Source organism: Gopherus evgoodei, chromosome 5 (assembly GCF_007399415.2).
Source record: "Gopherus evgoodei ecotype Sinaloan lineage chromosome 5, rGopEvg1_v1.p, whole genome shotgun sequence".
Taxonomy (NCBI): Eukaryota; Metazoa; Chordata; order Testudines; family Testudinidae; genus Gopherus; species Gopherus evgoodei.
Window position 1 is genome coordinate 6,481,546 of NC_044326.1, and position 23,334 is coordinate 6,504,879.

At 41.0% G+C, this 23,334-nt stretch overlaps 1 protein-coding gene across 4 annotated transcripts in view; it reads right to left on the minus strand.

Annotated features, from left to right (window-relative positions):
• Positions 1–23,334, minus strand: part of ATRN (attractin) — a 381,873-nt gene that overhangs the window by 302,834 nt on the left and 55,705 nt on the right. For all 4 annotated transcript variants that reach the window (XM_030564553.1, XM_030564552.1, XM_030564551.1 and 1 more), the window contains exons 3-5: positions 22,832–22,945; positions 5,974–6,102; positions 1,621–1,826 (exon numbers count right to left, since the gene is read on the minus strand). In XM_030564553.1, coding sequence (XP_030420413.1) covers positions 1,621–1,826; positions 5,974–6,102; positions 22,832–22,945 — 449 coding nt within the window. The remainder of the gene's footprint in view (positions 1–1,620; positions 1,827–5,973; positions 6,103–22,831; positions 22,946–23,334) is intronic.

A 23,334-nucleotide genomic window follows, 5' to 3' on the forward strand; every position in this document is an offset into this window, starting at 1 on the left:
CACTACTAAGATTCCTGAAGCTGGGGATTCAGTAAAGAGAAAGCTTCCCTCTCTGTCAGTACTCAACCAGTCCTCTAACACATTATTTGGAGGCATGGTGTACATAAGATGCAGTGTACATAAAATCTGGGTCCTAATTACCTGCGGCTATGAAACATTCGATGGGTTTTTCCCCCCAGGAGTAGAACTGTTATCTTCGATGCTCTGGTAAATTTGGATATATCCCTGGTGCCCTAGATTTGGGTAATTTAATTTTGCTCATCTAAATTCCTTCTAAAGTTTCTGCCAATATACTATTCACAATTCCTTCTCTAAACTAATTTGCAGTGTTGCTATGTGCTGTCAAACAGCTGCTGTGCTCAACCCTAGAGGTGACTATATTTCAGTACTATACACATTCACTTGCTAACGTATTTGGGGATTTTTTTTTTAATGTGACTGACTAATTTTAGCACTTAAAATATACTTATACAAAGAAAATCAATTTTATGTGAGAAACTGAAAATTGCAAGAGGTGAAATTACAGAGTTTTTTAAATTAAAAAGGGAGCAAATCATCACACTTCAGTGTGGCAGTACCTGAACAGAATTAGAAACATACATGTTTCATTTATTTCTGAGACAAGTTAAATCCTACCTGAAGGCTCAACTTTGCCTTCAGATACAATCGTACATCCTTATATGTCTTCTAAGATCCATATTCACTTGCTCACATGGACAGTAAGCAGATTTTTTTTTTGAGATACATGCTAATGTTTGAGAAAGGAGGACCAAGGCTCTGATGCATGCAGGTCAGAAAGGTACAGCTGGGAGAAGAATGGAATCAGAATATCTGCTGAGTGAAAACATCAGCCAGACAATATAACAGGGGTGGACAAACTACGGCCCAGGGGCTGTATCCAGCCCTTCAGACATTTTAATCTGGCCCTTGAGCTCCAGCTGGGGAGCAGGGTTGAGGGCTTGCCCCACTACAAGTGTGCCATGGCTCCGAGCAGCTCCCGGAACCAGCGGCATGTCCCCCTTCTGGCTCCTACGTGTAGGGGCAGCTAGGGGGCTCTGCACACTGTCCCCGCCCAAGCAGTGCCCTCACAGCTACCATTGGCAGGGAACGATGGCCAATGGGAGCTGCAGGGGTGGTGCCTGCAGACCAAGTAGCACGCAGAGCCACCTGGCTGCAAGTAGGAGACACGAGTGAGGGGGAACATTCCGGTGCTTCCAGGAGCTACTTAAAGTAAGTGTCACCTGGAGCCTGCACCCCTGACCTCCTCCCACACCCCCACTCCCTGCCCCAGCCCTGATCCCCCTCCTGCCTTCCAAACCCCTCGGTTCCAGGCCAGAGCATCCTCCTGCACCTCCAACCCCTCATCTCCACCCCAGAGCCCACACCTGCAGCGAGAGTCCTCACCCCTTCTCACACAACAACCGTCAGTTTCGTGAGCATTCATAATCTCCCCCTCCCCACCCCCCCAATACAATTTCCATACCCATATGTGGCCCTCAGGCCAAAAAGTTTGCCCACCCCTGCACTATAATCTCTGCAGCAAGCAATCCCGATTTAACTGCAAATGTTAGACAAGCAAAAGCATCCCCCTCTCAGCAAAAAACCTATCAGGGCACTTACCTTGCCAGCCGGAATTGCACAAGCATCCTTTGGTCTCATTCATGTTGCACTGACCTCTTGCAGGATATCCACAATCATCTGTGCAATAAGAAATATCACACGCCTCTCCTTTCCAGTGTTCAGAACATTCACATTTAACAGTGTTACTGCCATTACTGTGTTTGCACTCTCCTCGGCCAGAACAATTATTGGGACACATGTCGAAACTGCAAACACGGGGAAAATAATGTTTGTCAGCAGCTCAACTGACTACCAAGCAACGGATCTTACTGCACAAAGAGGTGCTGAACAAGGTTAATACCAAGGTATAAGTGTCTGTTCTACATATCGATGCTGAGATAAGTTATGAATCTATAATTGTTTTTGCTCTAGCTAGTATTTTAAGTAGTAAAATTAAGTGCAATTTCTGTAACTGAGTCCCAAATTAGGTGAGTTGATGAGGAAACACTATTGATTTGCTAAGTTCTTAGTGCTCAGCAGAAAAAGTGGTACTTTGCTTAGAGTCCCAAAATAACTGACTGGCAAGTTATGCTTTTCAGATCTGTACCACCTTTGCAAAAAGTTTTGTTGATTTGGTCCACAATTTAAAAAGCTGGCTGCTTAACAAGTTAAATCTACAGCAACGCTTCTAAAACAATCCATATATATGCCAGTTATTTATAATGAAAATACATCACCCCACACCTCTACAGTAAAGGATTTCAACAGCTCACATGAGGGCTTTGTAGTAACAATGTGATCTATCCAACAGAACTAGTCCCAATTACACTTCATTCTGGGACTCACTTAACAAATGCACCGCAGGGTTCATGTCAATAACCCAGCCACACATCCCTTTGGTTCGTGTGCACACAGTACTCAAGTGGAATCAACTGTGGTAAAACTAGTCCTCCAGTATTTTTAAGCACTATCTCTGTTACAGATTCACATTCAGGGGCCTTATTCTTTCAAATCATGGATAGCTAGCTTTTTTTAACCACTGACTTTGCATTCAACAACAACATGAATCAAAGATAGTGATCACCATCCAAAATCCAACTGCAACAAGACTAAATGAAATAAAATGATTTTTCACTCTCCTTTACAGTAAGAGTGAATTTCAAAGCTTGACTTTGAATTCAAACTCCAGCAACAATACTCTGAGCTGGTTAATACATCCAACTTTAAAAACCAACAGAAAATCCTTGCATCCTTTCTATTAAGGACACATTAGGAGAAAGTCTCTCACCCACAACACACAGCACAACCAAAAACAGAAATAGATTTTTAAAAAAATTTTTTTAAAGAAAATTATCTGAAATGAGATTGAGCATGCAGAATTAAGAGAAATTTTAAAATAAAGCTTAATATAGCAAGTTCATATCCACCTTCTTTTAAGGGAAGGTAGATTAGTCGTAAGCGAATTTATTCATTGCATTTTTATGTTGGAGTCTCCCACCGTAGTCGATGTATGAGAGTCAGTTTGTTTCAGTGCATCTTGTACAAATGTAAACCCATGAGGGATCCACAGATGCGTCCACATTTCAGGCAGGCATGGCCTCACGTTTTTGTCACAGCCTGCTTTCTTCACTCACACTTCTCTTTGGCTTTTTTCAGTTCTGACATTGCTATTGTCACCATGTAGTACTGGCAGCTGCCAGTAGATGGTATCATGGTTTTTGGTATCAGAGTGACCAAAATTTTCTAAATTAGATGTCTAAAACAAGGCTGCTAAACACATTTTGGCATGACTTTGGAAAGTGCTGAATACCCTCACCTCCCACTGCAGTCAGCAAGAGCTGCTGGATACTTAGTACCTTTTGGCAAAAAACAGACCACTTATTTAGGTGCTTAAATAGGTACCCAGTTTTGAAAATCTTGGCCAATGGATTTAAGCCAAGGGCTCCCTAGCAGACAAAAATGTATGAACTTGAAGGCGAGCCTGGGAAGACACGGATAGCTTGGCCATAGCTATAACATGTCCCCCTGAATAAGCAACACTCCATCCACTCCCTTCTGACTTTTTTCCCCTATTTAAAACAGCCCAATATAGTTGGTTCGCATGACAACTGCATTTTACAGGTTGATCCACATTTAACATCCAGGGATCCTTAACATATTCCTGTGGTAGACAGCCATTTGTAACTGAATTTCTTCAACCAACCAACATTAAATTTTACAAAGAGCTAAAATTTCCTGCACATAAACACCAATTCTCACCCACAGTAAAACAAATCCCACTCCATACAAAATCCTCATACACAACTATACTGAAATAAGATTCAGAGGCTGTTACACCTACAAAAGCAAGAAATTCAATTAAATGTCCAATACCCATGAGTATCTCTACCAGCATGTGTACACTAGCACCTTCTACTTATGTCTCTAAAGCGACCATTCTGAAAATAATTAGCCCATTAGGGAATAACCTAAAGTATTTAAAAAAAAAAAAAAAAAAAAAAGCACTGAGCATAAAGTATACTGTAGCAAATGTTTACAAAGAACCTCTGCATAATGTTTCTTAAAATTATAAACAGGGAAAGCGAGGAAGTTTATTCATAGTGTGACAGACCCAGGCCAGTGGGGTACAGGAGTCTGGCAGAGGGCAAATATACTGGTCACTGAGTGAGTAGTTTTTTGTTCCCTGAGTGACCAGAGCAGGGTCTGCACTACAGTAGGCAGGAACTTGCTAGAACCAATTAAGGCAGACAGGCTGATTAGAACAACTGCAGCCAATCAAGGCAGGCTAATCAGGGCACCTGGGTTTTAAAAGGAGCTCTCTACAGTCAGATGGGGAGGAACCAGAGGAGAGGAAGTGCGTGTGAGGAGCTGGGAGTAAGAGACACAAGGAGCTGAGACTGAGAGGCTGTGCTGCTAGAGGACTAAGGAGTACAAACGTTACAAACATCAGGAGGAAGGTCCTGTGGTGAGGATAAAGAAGGTGTTTGGAGGAGGCCTTGGGGAAGTAGCCCAAGGAGTTGTAGCTGTCACACGGCTGTTACAAGAGGCACTATAGACAGCTGCAAATCCATAGGGCTCTGGGCTGGAACCCGGAGTAGAGGGCGGCCCTGGGTTCCCCCGAGACCTCCCAACTCCTGATCAGACACAGGAGGAGTTAATCCAGACTGTGGGGGAGATCACTGAGGTGAGCAAATCTGCCAATAAGCGCAGGACCCACCAAGGTAGAGGAGGAACTTTGTCACAATAGTCATTAGTCCCAGAGGGGTAGCTCCGCTAACGCAGCCCAGTAGCCAACTGGAACTGAGATGATCTGAAGCTTCTTAGAGATGCCCCCACACATTTCTCTTTATGATAGGCTTAGTCCAGTGGCCTGAGGGAAATTCTTGTGTGTATGCAGGAATGTGGAGAGAAAGGAATCTGAGGAAAAAGGCTAAGAAGTCATATGCATAAAGGGGATAAATTCTATTGATTGCATGTGATTGTACAAAAATAGTCACTATTACTCATGTTGCATTTACCCAAGTTTACAATCCACATGTGAGATTAGTGCTAGTGACAAAATATTAGACACCTTACACAATTATGTGATTAATTTGCCTCTTGGCCTTCCAAATAAGCTATTTATTAACTTTGTGTGCTAAACCATGCATTACAAAAAGTTCACGTGTATATTTAGCTTTTTAGAAAAGGTAATGAAGGATTAAAACTTAAATTAACTTCCAGTTTCATGTTTCAAGGGCAGCTGTCAGTACCAAGAGAAATAGAGAAAAGAAGTGATACATAGGACAAGAAGGGACCTCCGGAGTAATTAAACCCAGATCCCTGCTCTCTCAGGCAATGCCATCATGTCATCCCATTCATAAATATATCAAGCTTTGTCTTAAAACTAGTTAGGTTGTTAGCTCCCACTTCTCCTGTTAGACCGCTGTTTCAGAGCCTCCTCACTTCTCCAATGCTTAGAAACTTAATTTCCTGCCTAAATTTATTCCTCACCAGTTTATCCCCACTTGTTCTTGTGCCAATATGGTCTTTCAATTTAAATAAATCTTTTCTCCCTTGGTGTTACTCCACGGCCCATGTATTTAGAGAGAGCAATCACAGCCCCTCTCAGCTTTTGCGTTACTATGTTGACCAAGCCAAGCTCTTTTAGCCTTCTCTCATATGATTGGTTCTCCATATCCCTGATAATCCTTCTCTGCACCTGTTCCCACTTGAATTCATCTTTCTTGAACATGGTGCTCAGGATTGTACACAGCTGTCTAGGTATGGTCTTGCCAGTTCCTTGTACAGTGGAATTCATAATTCCCTACTGGAAATAGCTCTCCTGATCTATCCTTGGAGTGCATTTAGATTGCTCTCTCAATATGCAACATTTACATTTCCTCAAAACCATTTGGAAGAAGTATTACTTACTTATAGGTGATATTAAACCCTGTCAAATTATAGGCAGCATCACTAAAGAAATGCAGTAGGACATAGCCAGAAGTGGCTACAACTTCTGGGATTGTTTCATTGCCATCCTTTTCAGGAACAATAAGACCACTGAAAAAGAAAGACAAGGTACAACGTTATATATACAGTCATGGGAGCATAACAATTATAGTAACTCTACTATGCACTATGTGTAAAAAAATTAATTAAAGACACAAGCCAGACGATTTCTTAAATTTTATCACTTTGAAGTATTACATATTTACAATAGTAACCAAAGACTTCCCTATAGAAATAGCATCAGATTTAGTGTTTTGTTGAAGAAACGCCTTAAAAATATCTTGATGAGGTGGCGAGGGGAGGGGGGAAATGATAAAGCCCTTAACTTCTTAAATATACCATGGATTTGTCCAAAGCAATTAACTTAGTCTCACATGACATTCTGATTTTTAAAAAATTGCATTACATAGAATTAATAGGACACACAATTAAATGGATTAAAAACTAGCCATTGACAGTTTTCAAAATGTGGTTGTGAATGGGAAGATAACAATGAGTGGGCCATTTCTAACAGGTTACAACAGGGATCAGTTATTGGTTCAAACCTATTTAACATTTTTATCGACTTTGTAGATTATGATAAAATCTTTGCTGGTTTTGCAAATGACAAAGATTGGTGGGATAGTAAATAAAGAAGACTGATTACTATTACAAAGTAATCCGAATCTCTTCTTTATATGGTCAGAATCCAACAAAATCTATTTTAATGTAGACTAATGGGAATAAAGAATGCAGGATGAGTGTGTCTTGGAAAGCAGTGACTCAGACTATGGGATCATTGTAAATCATCTCAACATGAGCTCTCAGTGCAATAGTGCGGCAAAAAAAAGGGTTGTAGTGTGCTCTTTGGGTGTATTAAAAGGTACAAATAGGGAAGCAATATTGCCTTTGTAGACACAACATTGACAGGACTGCTACTGGAGTGCCCTGACCAGTTCTGTTCTACACATGTCAAGAGCAATGCTGAACTCTTCAATATGTACAAGGAGGGCCACAAAAATGATCCAGGGGCTAGAAAATAAGCCTTATGATGAAAGAGTTAAAGAGCTCAGTTTATTTGGCTTATCGAAGAGAAGAGTGACAGATGACTTCATCACTATGTTGCACTGTACACATGGAAAAGATATCTGATACTAGGGGCTTTCAACCTTGCTGAAAAGGCATAACAGGATTAAATGACTGAAAGCTGAAGTTCAGCCTTAAAATAAGATGCAATTTCCTAGCAATAAGGGTAATTAAACATTCTAACAGCTTACATGGGGAAATTCTGGTTACCTGCCAGAACAGGAGTTCTTGTCTTGTCTTCTTTTTCTTGTATTGTGTAACAGGAGTTCTTTGTGTTATAAAATGTATTGTCCATATGTGTATTCCACTCGAGGTATGCATGTGCTCCAGGCACCTGAGACAAAAGTTTTTTCATTGAAAGTGTCCACTAGTCCACACCTGTGCCCATCATCTCCTTGCGCTCGAAACGGAAGGCATAAGGGATGGCACAGAATGAGTACTTCTCCAGTTCTTCTCTACCACAAATCACTTTAGGAAAACATCCAAAGAAAAGAGGAAAGAGAGTGGGTAGTGGAATACACTTAGGGACCACATATCTCAAACTTCAGTTACTGAAAGGTAAGTAACCTCTTTTCTTCAGGTGATGGTCCCAATTATTCTACTTGACTTGACTTCTAAGCAACACTCATTGGAGGAGGAAGGTGCAAAGAACCCTGCTGTACTACAATTGCAGGACTGCTGCGCCAAAGGATGTGCCTGCTGAAAAAGTTTGTTCCAGGGCATAATGTCTACTAAGGTACATAGAACCCATATTGCTGCTCTACAGACCTCAAGAGGAGGAACACTGAGGTAACCTGGTCTCTGGTTGGAAGGGCTCTCACCTTGAGGGGGCGGTTGTCACAGCCAGCTCACAGCAAAGCACATTCAAAGACAGTGAGGAGATTGCCTCCCTTTTATACGTTGAGCAAAGGAGATGAATGGTCTAGGAGATTTCCCGAAGGGCTTTGTGCTCTGCAAGTAGAAAGCCAAGGCCTGATGAACATCCAGAGTATGGAGCTCTATGTAAGCAGTGTTCATTCTCTTCCTTCCCCCACCCACACTGATGCTGGTTCCACCCTTTCAGTGGCTGGCCGTTTCAGTGCATTTTTGGGTCCCTGTGCCAAGGAGCAAGATCTGTTCTCCTTTTGAGCTCCTGATACACCCATACTTTGGAGCAGCGTATTGTTGGACTTGGACGGTGTAGGGGAAAGAGGTCTTCTTCCTAGATGAAAATTTGGAAGGGGATTTCTCCCATTTTGCGTGAGAATTCTTGCTCTTCTCCTGTTTGCTAGGGTCCTTAGGTCTGCCCTCTATGATTCCAGAGCCAGGCAAAACCATGCTTAAAGGGGCACTTTTGGTAGCCTGCAGCAGATCGACCCAGGGTTGGACTAGGGTCTCATCAGTACTCTCCTGAGCTGGAACTCCCGGGATTGATGGGTTCAGAAGATAAAGGAGAGGCAGATTTGCCCTGCGAGTGGATATGGGATTCCCCAAGGCAATGAAGGCGAGTGTCGTTTAAGCTTGTGGAACTTGTGAAACTCCTTACCTGAGGAGATTGTAAAGGCTAGGACTATAACAGCATTTAAAAGAGAACTGGATAAATTCATGGTGGTTAAGTCCATAAATGGCTATTAGCCAGGATGAATAAGGAATGGTGTCTCTAGCCTCTGTTTGTCAGAGGATGGAGATGGATGGCAGGAGACAGATCACTTGATCATTGCCTGTTAGGTTCACTCCCTTTGGGGCACCTGGCACTGGCCACTGTCGGCAGACAGATACTGGGCTAGATGGACCTTTGGTCTGATCCGGTACGCAGTCCTTATTTTCTTATGTAAGCTGCTAACCAGAATGACCCTTGGGCAGGTGTCTTGTAAAAGGCATGCGCTGGCTAGATTACATTATGTCCAACCATTTTCTCAGTATTATGTGGAAAAGGGCAGTGTGCAGTCCACTAAAAATCTGATTGTCATGATTACTGAGTGATGTTTACATGGGAAATAGTTCGTGGGAGATGTAAAATGTAGACTATTAGGTTGGAAAACTGTTGAAGAGAAACTAGTCATCTGAGATGAGGCAGGATCTCAGGGCTAACACATTCAACGTTAAGAACAAAGAACATCTGGGGAGACAGGACTGCACTTATTGTCTGTCTACAAAGAAACTTACGCATTGACAAAGACACATGAATCTCAGGAGGGTTCTCTGAAGAGGGGGCCACCTGAACTATGAGACAATAGCCTGTAACTGTATGAGAACAGAAGACATGGCACAAGGCGTTATCCATTAGAGAGGAGAAACTCTTTCAGCAGAGGTGTCTTATGAAAGGTGGAGCTGCAAAGACTTCTCATTGACTGAGAAATAACTTACTAGACAGGAAAATAACTTGTTAATAAGTACAGACCATAGTTGGCATCTTATGTTTTTCTTTACCTGTAACCTCATGCTTCCAGATCTCCATGCCTGCTTTCACTTGAATCTTTATGTCACGTTCTGTTAAACTGCAACTTGTATTTACTATAAACCTGTCTAAGTGCCTTGTGCTATGGACAGCATTGAACTCAGGTAAAACAGTGAACTGGGGAGCATTGCTTCCCAAGAGGCAGGATCAGTGTACATTGCTGGTGTTCAGAATATAAACAACTGGGTACTCAAGTGTAACAAGTGGAGTGTGTAAATAGAGAGCTTGCACAGAGCAAGAGCGGCGCTTTTGGAGCCTGGAGAAGAGTGCTTGTGTTGCCAACAGCTGGTTGGAGAGAGTTTCTCCTGATGGTAGTGATTCACCCCAAACATTTAGGGTAACCTCACAAAGTATCACACCACAGTTCCTGAATCCTGAAATCTTCGGCATATTACGTGACACCAAAGAGGAAGGGGGACAGAGAGGGGAACAGAGCCCCCAGGGCCATTCTAATGCTATTCTAACAAAACTATATCTATTAGAGAACAACTGATTACAAGAAAAATGGATTTTGTAACAGGAATACCAGCAAAGCTATGGATACTGAGAAGTTACATCTAACAGCAGTAGATAGGAACCAGAGAGGCAGGCAGTCCGTGTGCCCTTTAGACTCTCAGTTGGAAGCATGAGGGGTGAAAGGTGAAGGCATGAACCAATACCAAAAAATCTTCTGGTCTCAGATGCACACAGTGCATGCAGATTTTGAGTGGAATACACACAGGGACCATCACTCAAAGAAGTAGTGGTGGTCACCATTGCCTGGAATCTTTAAAAGAGATTAAACATCTTTCTAAAAGATGGGCTTTAATCATGCTTTGGGAGATATTCTACATGTGCAGAGCATGGAGTATAGCAAGGTGTCAGACTGCATAGTTGTAGTTGTCCCTTCTGACCTTGGAATCTGAATATATGAATTACCCTTCTCATTCCCTGCCTTTATGGACCATGGGGATTACAGGCTTGCCTGTATTGCTCTCAGCATGTTCTTAACACTTGCAGCTCTGTCCTAAGACAATAACTAATAATACCACCTCACCCTTATCATAGCGCTTTTCATAAGTGGTTCTCAAAATGCTCTACAAATGAGATCAGTATCATTCTGTATAATCAAATCTCATGCTTCAGGGCTTTTGCTGGTCATCTATACAATTAGCCAGATGTACTCTGGGTTTTTTCCCCTTCCTGCTGAAACACTGATAGGCCACTGCGAGAGATGGGGTCTAGCTACAGTCTGACTAAAGTCACTGGGCTCAAAATAGGGGTACCTGGGTGAAATTTAGTGGCTGACACACACAGGAGATCATACTGAATAATCTAGTGGTCCCTTCTGAACTTAAATTCTATTTAAAACAAACAAACAAAATCTATGAAATACACTATCCCCAACAAATAATTACAGATCTCCAAAGGCATAAGAATGTATAAGAAACAGTGACTAAGGTGAAATCGGAATCTTCAGAAATGTGATGCATAAGGCCATTCAGCAAGCAAATCAGTATAATAATTTGCAAAAATCATCATCTATTTTTAAATTTAGAATGCCAAAAAACAACACACTGCTAACATAATAGATGAAAAATACGTACTGCTTTTGGTTTCTGTATAATCTTAACTATCATATGTTTGAACTGATTCCATTTTTCTGTTGGGTTACCAGTGATTGGCAGGCATGAAAAAAGCTGGTCATCAAATGAACTGCTGAAACTGCACCTGATCGTCGGTGTGCTTGAGCTTTGCTATGTTGAAGGTTGTTCTACTGAGCTTAGGGCACTTGTACTGTGAATAGGACTATATGCAAATTTAGCACTGCTCTTACCAATCTGCTTTTGATACGGTCAGAGAGGATCTATGTGCTATTCTGCATAAACTGGGCTGCCCAAGAGGGTCCATACAAATCATCTGTCTGTTCCATGACTATATGACAGAGCAAGTGAATGATTGCCAGTGGTGACTTTTCTGACACGTTCTAAATCTCGAATGGAGTGACACAAGGCTGCATACTTGCCCCAGTGCTATTCAACTTGTTCTATGTCAGTGTCCTCGGCCATGCCACAAGGGACTTGGATCAGCGGATATTTATATTTATCTATCCGGTACCGACATGATGGCTCCCTCCTTGATCTTCAGCGCCTCAGTGCTAAGACCAAGACACTGGAGAGACTTCTTATCCAGGTATTTTTTGCAGATGACTGTGCCTTGATGGCCTATAGACATGATGAGCTTCAGGTCACCATTGACAGATTTTCTGAAGCATCTTTGGCCTCACCACCAGTCTTGGGAAGACACAGGTATTGTTCCAACCATCACCTCATTCCAATGCCCCAGTGCTAGCCATCTTCATCCAAGGCGCACAGCTCAAAAATGTGGATCAGTTCAAGTATTTGGGCAGCACCATCTTGAGTGACAATTCCCTTGATAAGGAAATTTCCTCCAGAATTAGTAAAGCCAGCCAGACCCTTGGCCAACTCTGAATAAAAGTCTTTAACCAAACACAACATTCGTCTCTCCACTAAAATGAAGATCTACAGTGCAGTGGTTCTAACATCTCTCCTGTATGGATTGAGATGTGGACTCTCTATAGACATCACATTAAACAGCTTGAGCAATTTCAGATGCACTCCCTCTGCTCAATAATGAGAATTCACTAGCAAGACAGTGACGAATATTACGGTCCTTGAGGGAGCAAACACAACCAGCATTGAGGAAATGTTACTAAAAGCACAACTCAGCTGGACTGGACAAGTCATCAGAATGGAAGACCAACATCTACCAAAACAGATCTTCTATGGGGAACTGAGTCGGGGCAAAAGAAAGAAGGGTCATCCATATAAGTGCTTCAAAGATAATCTGAAAAGCAGTCTCCAGTGGGCTGGCATCAACCCCAAAGACCTTGAGCAAATGGCTCAGAATAGGACTCTGGTGGTCTTGGACAAGATCAGCATGTAACATATTTGAGCAGGATCGAGAAAATCATCTCCAGGCTATATGTGAATGCGACCACAGAGCTGTATCATCAGTCATCATAGAAATAGACTTCACATGCCCTCAGCGCAGCCGACTCTGAGCATTGGGGTTCGAACTTTGGATTCGTGTGTAGCCACAGATGAGAACTCAGATAATATCGTCAGCAATGGACTACCAATCTTAACTATGTAGAAAAAAGAATGGACATGGGAAAGCTTAAAGGAACCAACTTGGCTCTTAGAAAAACTATTTTCTTTGTATCTGGCTGGAGTAATCTTCAAGATGTCTCAAAACAGAAATTCTACTCAAAGAAAATACTTTCCTCTTTCTCTCACTCCTCATCACTCTGCCAAACAAAGAATCTGGATCATCTAAGGGTGTGAGGCAAAATTTTCAAAAGAGCCTAAGTGCAGTTTTCAGAAGAGATTTAGCTCCTAAGGGCCTAAGTCACTGGAAAAACAGGGCTTAGACTCTTCAAAATGTTACCTTCGTATACTAACCCATTACTGGGTTTCCTAAAAGAATCTTTGATATCTGAAGAGAAGGGTGAATTTCTTTAAGTTTAACCATGAGAAAATAGTCAGTTCCCCTCCAATGAAGACACACTCAATATGATATATCCATTTTTATCTTATGTATTAAAGCACTGTATTTAACACCTGTGTTTAATGAACATTCTGCTTTTCTGTTTCTAACAGCAAAACTTTTCTTGCATCTCCATCAAACTTCCTCCCACCCTCAACCTCTATTTTCCAATAGGAATATTTTAACAGTAGCTAAATCGAATTTAAATTAAAAATAGAAGAGTCAAATCTTCTCCCCAAAACCTTGACTGGCAAGAGAAAGAACTGTTTAAGGAAACTTTAGATGCAACAGTTAGTTCTGTACCATGTAGAAATCTAGTGTCCTGAAGCTCTCATGTAAAGAAGCTGATTCTACAAGGATATGTAGATGAGCTTGACTTCATATAAGGGCAGGACTAACTAAAAAGCAATGCTGAAAATAGAACATTTTCCCAAGTTAAAAACGTACATTTTTAATAGTCCCTTTCAGAATCTAAAATAAAACAAATTACATAAATAGAATGCTCCTATTTATCCTTGAGTTTTTCAGCCCAGGAAAGCAATATGCAGTGAAACTTTTAATAACCACCCTGCTAGTCACAGCTAAACGTCCTAATTGCCTATAAAATCTCAGTCCCCCACATAAGCACTTCCATATTAATGGTGCTATTATACGATTGCGTGCTTCAACGGCTGGGAATACCACAGACCCTTCCTGCCCATTATCGGAAGTTTTCACTATGTTTTGACACCTGAAATTGAAAACAAGAAGTTGCAATACTTTGCACCATGCATGTCATAATGACACATTTTGGCCATGGGAGTAGAACTAAGCTGTCCAAAGACACTACTTGTTAGAAGCTGGCACGTGGCCTGCACTTTACCAAAGTATGTGCTACATGCATGAATGTCTCTTATGCATGACATGCATCTGAGGAAGTGGGTATTCACCCACGAAAGCTCATGCTCCAAAACGTCTGTTAGTCTATAAGGTGCCACAGGAGTCTCTGCCGCTTAAACTTAAGAAAATTACTTTTAAAATGGCTGAAAGGTGACAGTTACTGGCCTCATTTTAGAGGAAGTGGTGTTCAGGATTTGGGTGGCAAGAGTTAAGACATATGTCTGTCTCTCGTCACTTCTGTTTCTTCTGCTTTTGCCGTATTTCAATTTATTTCTCTCCATTTTCTTTGAATGGCATGTTGGCCTTTCCACATGCTTGTCACACTCTGTAAACCCTGATGTAATCAAGTTACTGTTTAGTACCAAAATTCTTAGACAGTTTTACAAACATGCATTTAACTGTTGCAAATGTAAGAGATGGGGGAAATAAACTAGACAACTCTAGTGACTACATGTCTGAAGATACTGAAGAGAATAAATTAATCCAGCTGAGATTGAAACCTGAGGAAAATCAGGATGAATTTGAATGTTTGATGGTACTGCATCAACTAATTGTTTAATCCAACATGTATGCAATCTTGGACAACATTCCTCTTTGAGTACTCTCTGAAAGGTGGCTGATGTGGTGATCTTCACACTGCTATCTGCGGAACTGCATCATACCAGTGATCCAAAACATATGGCAAAAGCCTTTATACACAAGTATGAAGTCTTGAAAATGTGTAATGAATATTTGACAGTATAGCTGCCTTAAAAGATAGGCCAATCATGATTACATTAAACAATGTTTAGTATCACTCTGCAGTAAGCCAAAATTGGACTCAATATTCCAGTCAGGGGTCTCACCAGTGCCGAGCAGAGCAGTACAATTACCTTCAGTGTCTAACATACAACACTCCTGTTAACACAACCAAGGATAATATTAGCCTTTTTGACAGCTGCATCACATTGACAACTCATTTAGTTTGTGGTTCACTATAACCCTCAGATACTTTTCCACAGTACTACCACGTAGACAGTTATTCCACATTTTGTACTTATGCATTTGACTTTTCCTTCCTAAGTGAAGTACTCTGTGCTTGTCTTTATTGACTTTCATCAGAATTCAGTAATGTAATGGGGATAATGAGAAAGATGTCAACCTTTAAAAAAATGTGCTTTAATCTGGTCCAAAATCTCCTGGAGCCCTTACTCTACTCTAGACTAGCCTTTTTCAGAAGTTGTCATCCCTACGTTCTCTCAGAGGATCTCAGAGCACTTCACAATAGTCAGTTTCGACATACAGGTAAGTTAAGTAAAATTTCCCTATTTTATAGGTGCGGAAACTAAGGCAGCAATTGTCTGAGTGACAGAGTCAATGGCAGAGCTGACAGCAGTACCCAGCAGCCCGGTCTCCATTATATTCTCTCCCCACTGCGTGCTTCATTTTTAACTAGTCCCATTCTTGTGTGGCTTCTTCTCCCTGCAGGATGCATGCAGCATAGTGCATATACAAGAATCATGTTCTCTTGATACATTACCTTCCAGTATAAAGGTCAAAAGTCTAATAAGCGCTGCCTGCACACAGAAGACAGTGGAAAAGCTATGAGACAACTTGAGAACTGCGATGGGACAGAGAAAAATACACAGATACAAAGGACAACAGGGAAAAGAAAAAAAGGACAAAAGTAACACAAAACTATGATAGGAAGGTTACCAGTACACTTATTCCCCGCACAGTGATGAAAGCAAGGGAGCACCATTTTATCTCAGTTTAACATAGACCCGGCAGATCAGGTCCTTGAAACCATTACAGGTCTGATCCTACGTTAAGAAAAATGAAGGTGGACACTTGCACTCCTGCAGAGTGCCACAGGAGTCAATGATGCTTCATGCGGGCACAGGGGCTTGTTCAAATGGTTCTTTTTGCTTGATCAGCATTTTAATATCTAGGTTACACTGTCCTTCTAAACTATGCTAAGAAAACAGTATCAATCTTAGTTTAGTCAATATGTCCCATGAACAAGCTTAATAATGAATTCATGCCACTTCATATGCATTACTGTAAAACCTGTAATCCATTACAGTATGTCAAGTGAAACCAATTGTTGCAAGGGCAAATGTAAGAACAGCAAATGCCTTGTTTTACCACTACAGTGGTGACTTATTAAAATATTTCCAGTGTGTTAAAGTAGTTATTCATGGACAGATGCCGTATGTTAATTTAACCGTGTTAACTCCTATGGTGCCAAAACTTATTTTTCAGCATGAATCCTATTGCTATAATTTAAATATCTGGCACCAAAGGTTAAGCTCCAAATAATAAAATATCATATTCTTCTTCAATCCATCAAGTGACAATTTTCAGTTCAGAGTCCTTAATTTAAAAAGACCAGGGACATTTTCTACTCTCAAAACCTCTTCAGCTATAAACAGAGATCCACTTCATGCAAACTTCTGAAAGACATTTGATTAGATACTGCATGACATTTTGATTAAGAAACTAAAATGACAGAAAATCAACTTAGTGCACATGAAATGGATTAAAACTGGCTGATGGGTCTCAAAACATAACTGTACACAAGGAACGATCACTAAGTGTGTGTGTGTTTCTAGCAAGGTCCCACACAGGCTGGTTCTTGGTTCTATGCCATTTAATGTTTTTTTTAATCAATAATCTTAAAGAAAACAAAATCACCACTGATTAAGTTGGAAGATGGCACACCTTAGAGTAAAATAATGAAGAAGACAGGCCACTACAGAGCTATATGGACCGTTTTCTAAGCTGAGCATAAGAAAACAATGTGTGTTGCAACATGGCCAGATGTTAGGCCATACATCTAGGAGCAGAGAATGTATGCCATATTTCAAGGATGAGGTACTCTATCATGGGAAGTAGTGATAACAGAAGAGATTTGGGAGTCATGGAAGATAATCCATTGAACATGAGCTCTCACTGTGATGCTGTGGCTTAAAGGGCTGATGTGATTCTGCAAACTATAACCAGAGGAAATACTGAAGAGGAGTACAGAGGTTATTTTACCTCTATAACTGGCACTGGGCTGAGACCGCTACTGGAATACTATGTCCAGTTCTGGCATACACAAGTCAAGAAGATGTTGATAACTTGAAGAGGGTTCCAAGAAGAACCACAAGAATGATTACAGCATTGGAAAACATGCCTGACAGTGAAAGACTCTTGGATCTCAATCTATTCAGCTCAAAGAGAAGGTTAAAAGTACCTACATGGAGGAACAAATATTTGATAATAGAGGGCTCTTCAATCTAGCAGACAAAGATAACAAGATCCGATAGCTAGAAATTGACGCCAGACATATTCAGGCTAGACATATTCAGACTAGAAATAAAGGTGTGCATTTTTAACAAAAAGGGTAATTAACATGGAGACAACCTGTCACAGGTAGTGGTGGATTCTCCATCACTAGAAATATTGTAATTAAAAATTTTAACTCAAGGATATGCTCCAGTTCAATCACCACCATTGTACTTTAGACAGGAATTAATTAACAGAAGTCCTGTGATATGAAGGAGGTCAGACTAGACGGTCCAGTGGTCTCTTCTGGCCTTAAAATTATGAACCTATGCCTCTGAAATGGAAGAATCCATTAAATTTTATATCAAGGTTTATATATGTACACATACAGAGAGCGTAGGTGTGAAGAGCAGATCCTGCCTCTTTCTCTGAGAGCTTCCAGGACCCTGGATACTAGAAATGAAGACATTTTGAGCAACCTAGCTCACTCCATTGCAAATTCTGGGTTTTCCCTGCAATACGTTCTCTAGAACTTTGAGTTGAAACAAATGTAAAAAAAGCTTCTGTTCAGACATCTCTTCTCCAACAAATATGTAACATCCCCTCCTCGATAAACAGAATTCAATGGATGTAGGCATTAATGTTCAGTAATAAGAAATGAAGCTTTTTAAAATGCTCAACTTTACTGTAAAAAGCGACAAAGAGTCCTGTGTCACCTTATAGACTAACAGAAGTATCGGAGCATGAGCTTTCGTGGGTGAATACCCACTTCAACCACGAAAGCTTATGCTCCAATACTTCTGTTAGTCTATAATGTGCCACAGGACTCTGTCGCTTTTTAAAGATCCCGACTAACACGGCTACCCCTCTCATACTTAACTTTACTGTAGTTCAGTTCCATCCAAAATATCAGATTTGGACTGAATGAGGCATAGACGTTCTCTGTGCATTTTATTCCACTGCCCATCATTATAGTATCTGAACAGCAATGAACAGACCTATTTCTGGCACTGATTTGTTAAGTGTCACTAGCCATATAAACTTCTTGGTGCTTCAGTTATTCCATTTGTAAAACATAAGCAATGATATTTGTCTTTATTATAGAGTGCTGTAAGGCACATATAACAAACCCCAAGCTTATTCTTCTAGGCCATGGCACCTTTGGGTAGAAAGAGCAGGAAGAAAAGGCTCAGCATATGCTCAACAAGTCAGAGACAAGGTTCTGATAGCACAATTCTAGGTTGGTTGCGATGAGATATTTCAATACACCAGTGAGCAGCTGCGCTTGCATGTGGAAGCGGATTTGTTAGCTAATAGCTACGAGCAATTGAAAATGCACCACAGTAAATCTATACCAGCATATTCGAAGATACAGGTTTCTAATTAATGCTTATCACCTCACATACCAAATCTTAACTTAGCAAATAGGGAGTGGAATAGAAAAGGAAATGTACAACACAGACTATTGCTACTTCTGCGTCTTGTATTACAATAGTGTCCTAAAGCTCTAGTCAGATCACGGCCCCACTGAGGTGAGCATTACATAAAAACATTGTGAGAGACATTCCCTGTCCCAAATGTATGAGTTTATTAAAGATCAGATACATCAAGTGGCTGTAACAAAAGAAATGGAGGTAGAATGCAGGAAACAGCGGAAAATATGGTTACATAGACTAGCAGTGCCCACAAATTTTCAAGTTTCAAGTCAAACAAACGGAGTGACTTGAAACCTGCATTAGGTGCATTTTCTTATTCCTATTTCCTCATCCTCCCTACATTTGTTTTACACCCACTGTTTGCATTTTGTCTAAGCTCTTTGAGGATAAAACCCATCTCTTCCTATGTGTCTGTATTCCCTCTTTTGACTGGGACTCTGGATGCTATTTTAATACAAATAATACCACTTTCACATGTTTTGTGCATAATCATTAACCCCTGTTGGCACCTGCTCATCCATTATCAGTTGGCAATTTACTCTAGGCACCATGGTAGAAGCATGTCTTGAGAAGGATAGGATACATAGATCTTGCAGATTAGTTCAGGTAGGATGTAAAAAAATGTTTGTGGGAGAAACTAAACTGGTGGAGCACAGGCCAGGGTGGGGCGGGAAGGGGAGGACGACACAGATGTGTTCTAGGAACATGCAAGTGGGAGGTTAAGTTGTGAAGCATCTTAAAGGTAAGAACAAGAAATTTTATCTGATGTGGAAGAAAAGGGAGCCAGCAGAGGGGCTCAATTAACAACATGCTCAGGATGACAGGTCAGAAAAATTATTTTAGCAGCTGTATTTTGAATGGTCAGAAAGACACAAGAGGAAGAGGTAAGAGCTTGGACATGTTTTAGCAATATGGCAATGGTGGTGGGAGGAGGCTACATCTTAGAGGTGTTATGTAAGCAGCAGCAAGATTTGGGTAGCATTCACATTATTTAATACCAAATTTTGAAGGTTTAAAAGCTACACCCTGCAACCTTTAATTCCTACAAGTTCTCTGTCAGCATAGTCAATAAGGGAAAGAGGTGAAAAGCTAAAGAAAGTGGTAACAATAAATATTAAAATTCAACCCAAGCAAAGAAAAGTGAGACATTATGGGCATAGTTCCTTAAAAATTCTAAACAGTGCTCTTGTGTTATGGTGCCGGGAGGAGAATTTTTGAACAGATGCCTTTTTTCACCCTTCATCAGGATTAGAGGCATCTGCTATTTCTTCAAAATCAGTTTAGAGAGCAAATCAGCTCTGTACTAATGAAGAGTGTAATTCAAATGCCAACTAAAGCAGCAATTAAACAATAACTGAATATAATTTTTCTACCTCAAAAGCGCCACTGCATTATGCTCAAATTTTCAGACACAGACCTCCTGGTGATTTGCAACATGATTTTAAACTATGAATCACAAATTTTAATGCTATGAACTACCTATAACCTCATTCTAAGAACCAACTAATTTGGGGAATATATATAAAAACTGGAGGCACATATCCTGCTTATTCCACCTGTTCAGCAATGTACCAAGAATCAGCTTGATAAGAGCTGATGATTGAAGTCAGGAAAATGAAATTGTTTTCCCAGTTCAGACATTACCCAAATTGATGACCAAAGCCAAGTCACTTAACTTTCTTTTTAAAGCCAAACATTTCCCCATATCTAAAATAGGAATGAGAATAATATGATATCCTAATTGTGCTTCCTCCTTTTGAGCCCTAAATACAGATAGAGTGTTTACAGCACGGGTGGGCATCTGAGAACAGAAACTGTATGGTGGGCCATGAATGCTCACAAAACGGGTTGGGGTGCAGGCTCCAGGATGGGGCTGGGGGTGAGAAGTTCGGGGGGGGGGCGCCTCCGGGCTGGGTAGGAGGAGTAGGGTGTTTGGGGGAGAGGGGGAAGGACTTCGGCTGGGGGTGCAGGCTCTGGGGTGGGGCTGGGGATGAGGAGTTTGGGGTGCAGGAGGGTGCTCTGTGCTGGGACCGAAGGGTTCAGAGGGCAGGAGGGGAATCAGAGCTGTGGCGGGGGGTGGGGAGAGGCTCAAGGGTGAAGGCTCCAGCCAGCACTTATTTCAAGCGGCTCCCGGAAGCAGCAGCCATGTCCCAACTCCGGCTCCTATGTGGAGCCACGGCTAGGCGGCTCTGCACACTGCCCCTGCAGCTCCCTTTGGCTGCAGTTCCCGGACAATGGGTGCTGCGGGGGGCGGTGCTTGGCACGGGGACAGTGTGCAGAGCAGGGCCATGCCGCTGCTTCCGAAAGCAGTGTTGAGCAGACCCCAATCCTGCCCCCCGGCTGGAGCACCGGAGCAGGACAAGCCCCAGACCCCGCTCCTGCCGGCTGTAGTTTGCCCACCCCTAGTTTACAGGAATCATCCTTAAGGTATAACAGAAGGTTAATATTTACATTTTCAATGAAAGTAAAAAAAATAAACACATTTGTTTTTAATAAGTTACAACCTTTTTTGTCTTTCCTTTCCCTGTCCATTGTCTCTATCTCATTTTTGTTCCCTTTTCTACGTACCGCATAGAAAGGTTATCGTGTCTAGAGCAAATGCAATGTATTTTTGGAACATTACACAAAAACTGAAGTGTAAATTAAGTACGATGGTATTTCTGGAAACTGTAGCACAGCTGGCCCATAGGAAAGGATTCAAGTCCAATGTGGGTATTACCAATTCATATGTATATTCCGGAATCTATTTACCTCAGCTGAGATGGCAAGAACATAAGGTGGTCTGCTGCTACAAGAGTAAACTATATTGTATTTAGGTCTTCTTTCTGCACTTAAAACATTAACCTCTTGGCACCAGTAGCCATAGTGCCTTAGGTTACTACCAATACTGCCAAATCTCTCTACCTGTATTCATCTTTAAAAGGTCCATTACTGTGGTATCCAAATGACTTCATGAGAAGTAAACAAGAATCTCTCTTCCAAAATCATTGGAAGAAACTAGCTTTACATTTTGAGTTTTATTTAAACTATATAATTGAGGGTGTTGCTGATCTGTTTGTGAGGCATGTATGGCTATAGTTCTGCTTGGTTCCAGTCACACAAGCAAGACCCAAACTTTTTATAACATAGTAAATTCACTACCAGGTGTAAGTCTGATATTTTAATGGCAGATTTTGTAGTTTACATAAGGTTTGCATAATGAACATCAAATTAAACATTTTTTATATTAAAAAAAATCAGGATTTCTGTATTTCACACATGTGCCAGCAATGCTCCTCTGCCATGTACTTTGGCCAAACTGAACAGTCTCTACATAAAAGAATAAATGGATACAAATCAGATGTCAAGAATTATAACATACAAAAACCAGTTGGAGAATACTTCAGTCTCCCTGGTCACTTGATTACAGACAAAAAAACTTCAAAAACAGACTCCAGCAAAATACTGCTGAATTGGAATTAATTTGCAAATTGGACACCATTAAATTAGGCTTGAATAAAGACTGGGAGTGGATAGGTTATTACACAAGGTAAAACTATTTCCCCGTGTTTATTTTTCCCCCCTATGGTTCCTCACACCTTCTTGGCAACTGCTGGAAATGGGCCATTTTGATTACTACTACAAAAAGTGTTTTTTCCCCCTCTTCTCCTGGTAATAGTTCACCTTAATTGATCATTCTCATTATAGTGTGTATGGTAACAGCCATTGTTTCATGTTCTCTGTGTGTATATATATATATCTTCCTACTGTATTTTCCAATGAATGCATTTGATGAAGTAGGTTTTAACCCATGAAAGCTTATGCTCAAATTTCTTCATCTCTAAGGTGCCACAAGTACTCCTGGTTTTTGGTTTTTTGTTTGTTTTTTTGGGGAGTTTGTTTGTTTGGTTTGGTTTGGTTTTTACACACACAAAATAAGGATTCAAGTGTACTACCATAAATCCCCTGATCCATCCCTCAGTGAAATACTAACAGTTTTTACTATTGGTTGGCTATGGTTTGAGTAACAGTACACTTATCACCAGTACACACACACAGAGCTATATATTAATGATACTTACATCTTTTTTTTTCCCCCTTGGGAAGCCAAATCTTCATTTAGGAGTCAAGTAAAACAATAGCATAATATACAATTAGCTTCTTACTGTGTGGTAGGACTTACCTAAAGGCTGCCACTAATGGAGCATAAACTGAGTCTCCATCATACACGTACAAATGGTCCCAACTGCATTCTGTAGCAAAGTGATTGAATCGAAGCCTCAAGATTGTATTTGGCCTAAACAAAAAATAAACCCTACATTAACCATACAAAAAACCACAATAGTTTCCCCAAACAACTGTCTTGATGTGAAGTTTCACTCTCAAAGTGACTCATTCACCTTACAGTAACTTTGATTTCTCAAGATATGTTGTTCATTTAGATTCCACTCTGTGCACCCCATGCATGAGATTTGGCAAGCAATGTCCACTGGGTCCACACCTGTGCCCAGGATATCTTCACCGCCCCACTCCAGCCCCCAAAAAGGCATTAAAGGCAGGCTGTTCCTATGTCAATACAGAATTCTGTAGTTAGAGGCGTCTAAAAGCGGGAACGGAGGGTGGGTCAGGATATCTTTGGTATCCATGATATCCACACATCTCCATTTCTGTAAGGCAAGTATTCAA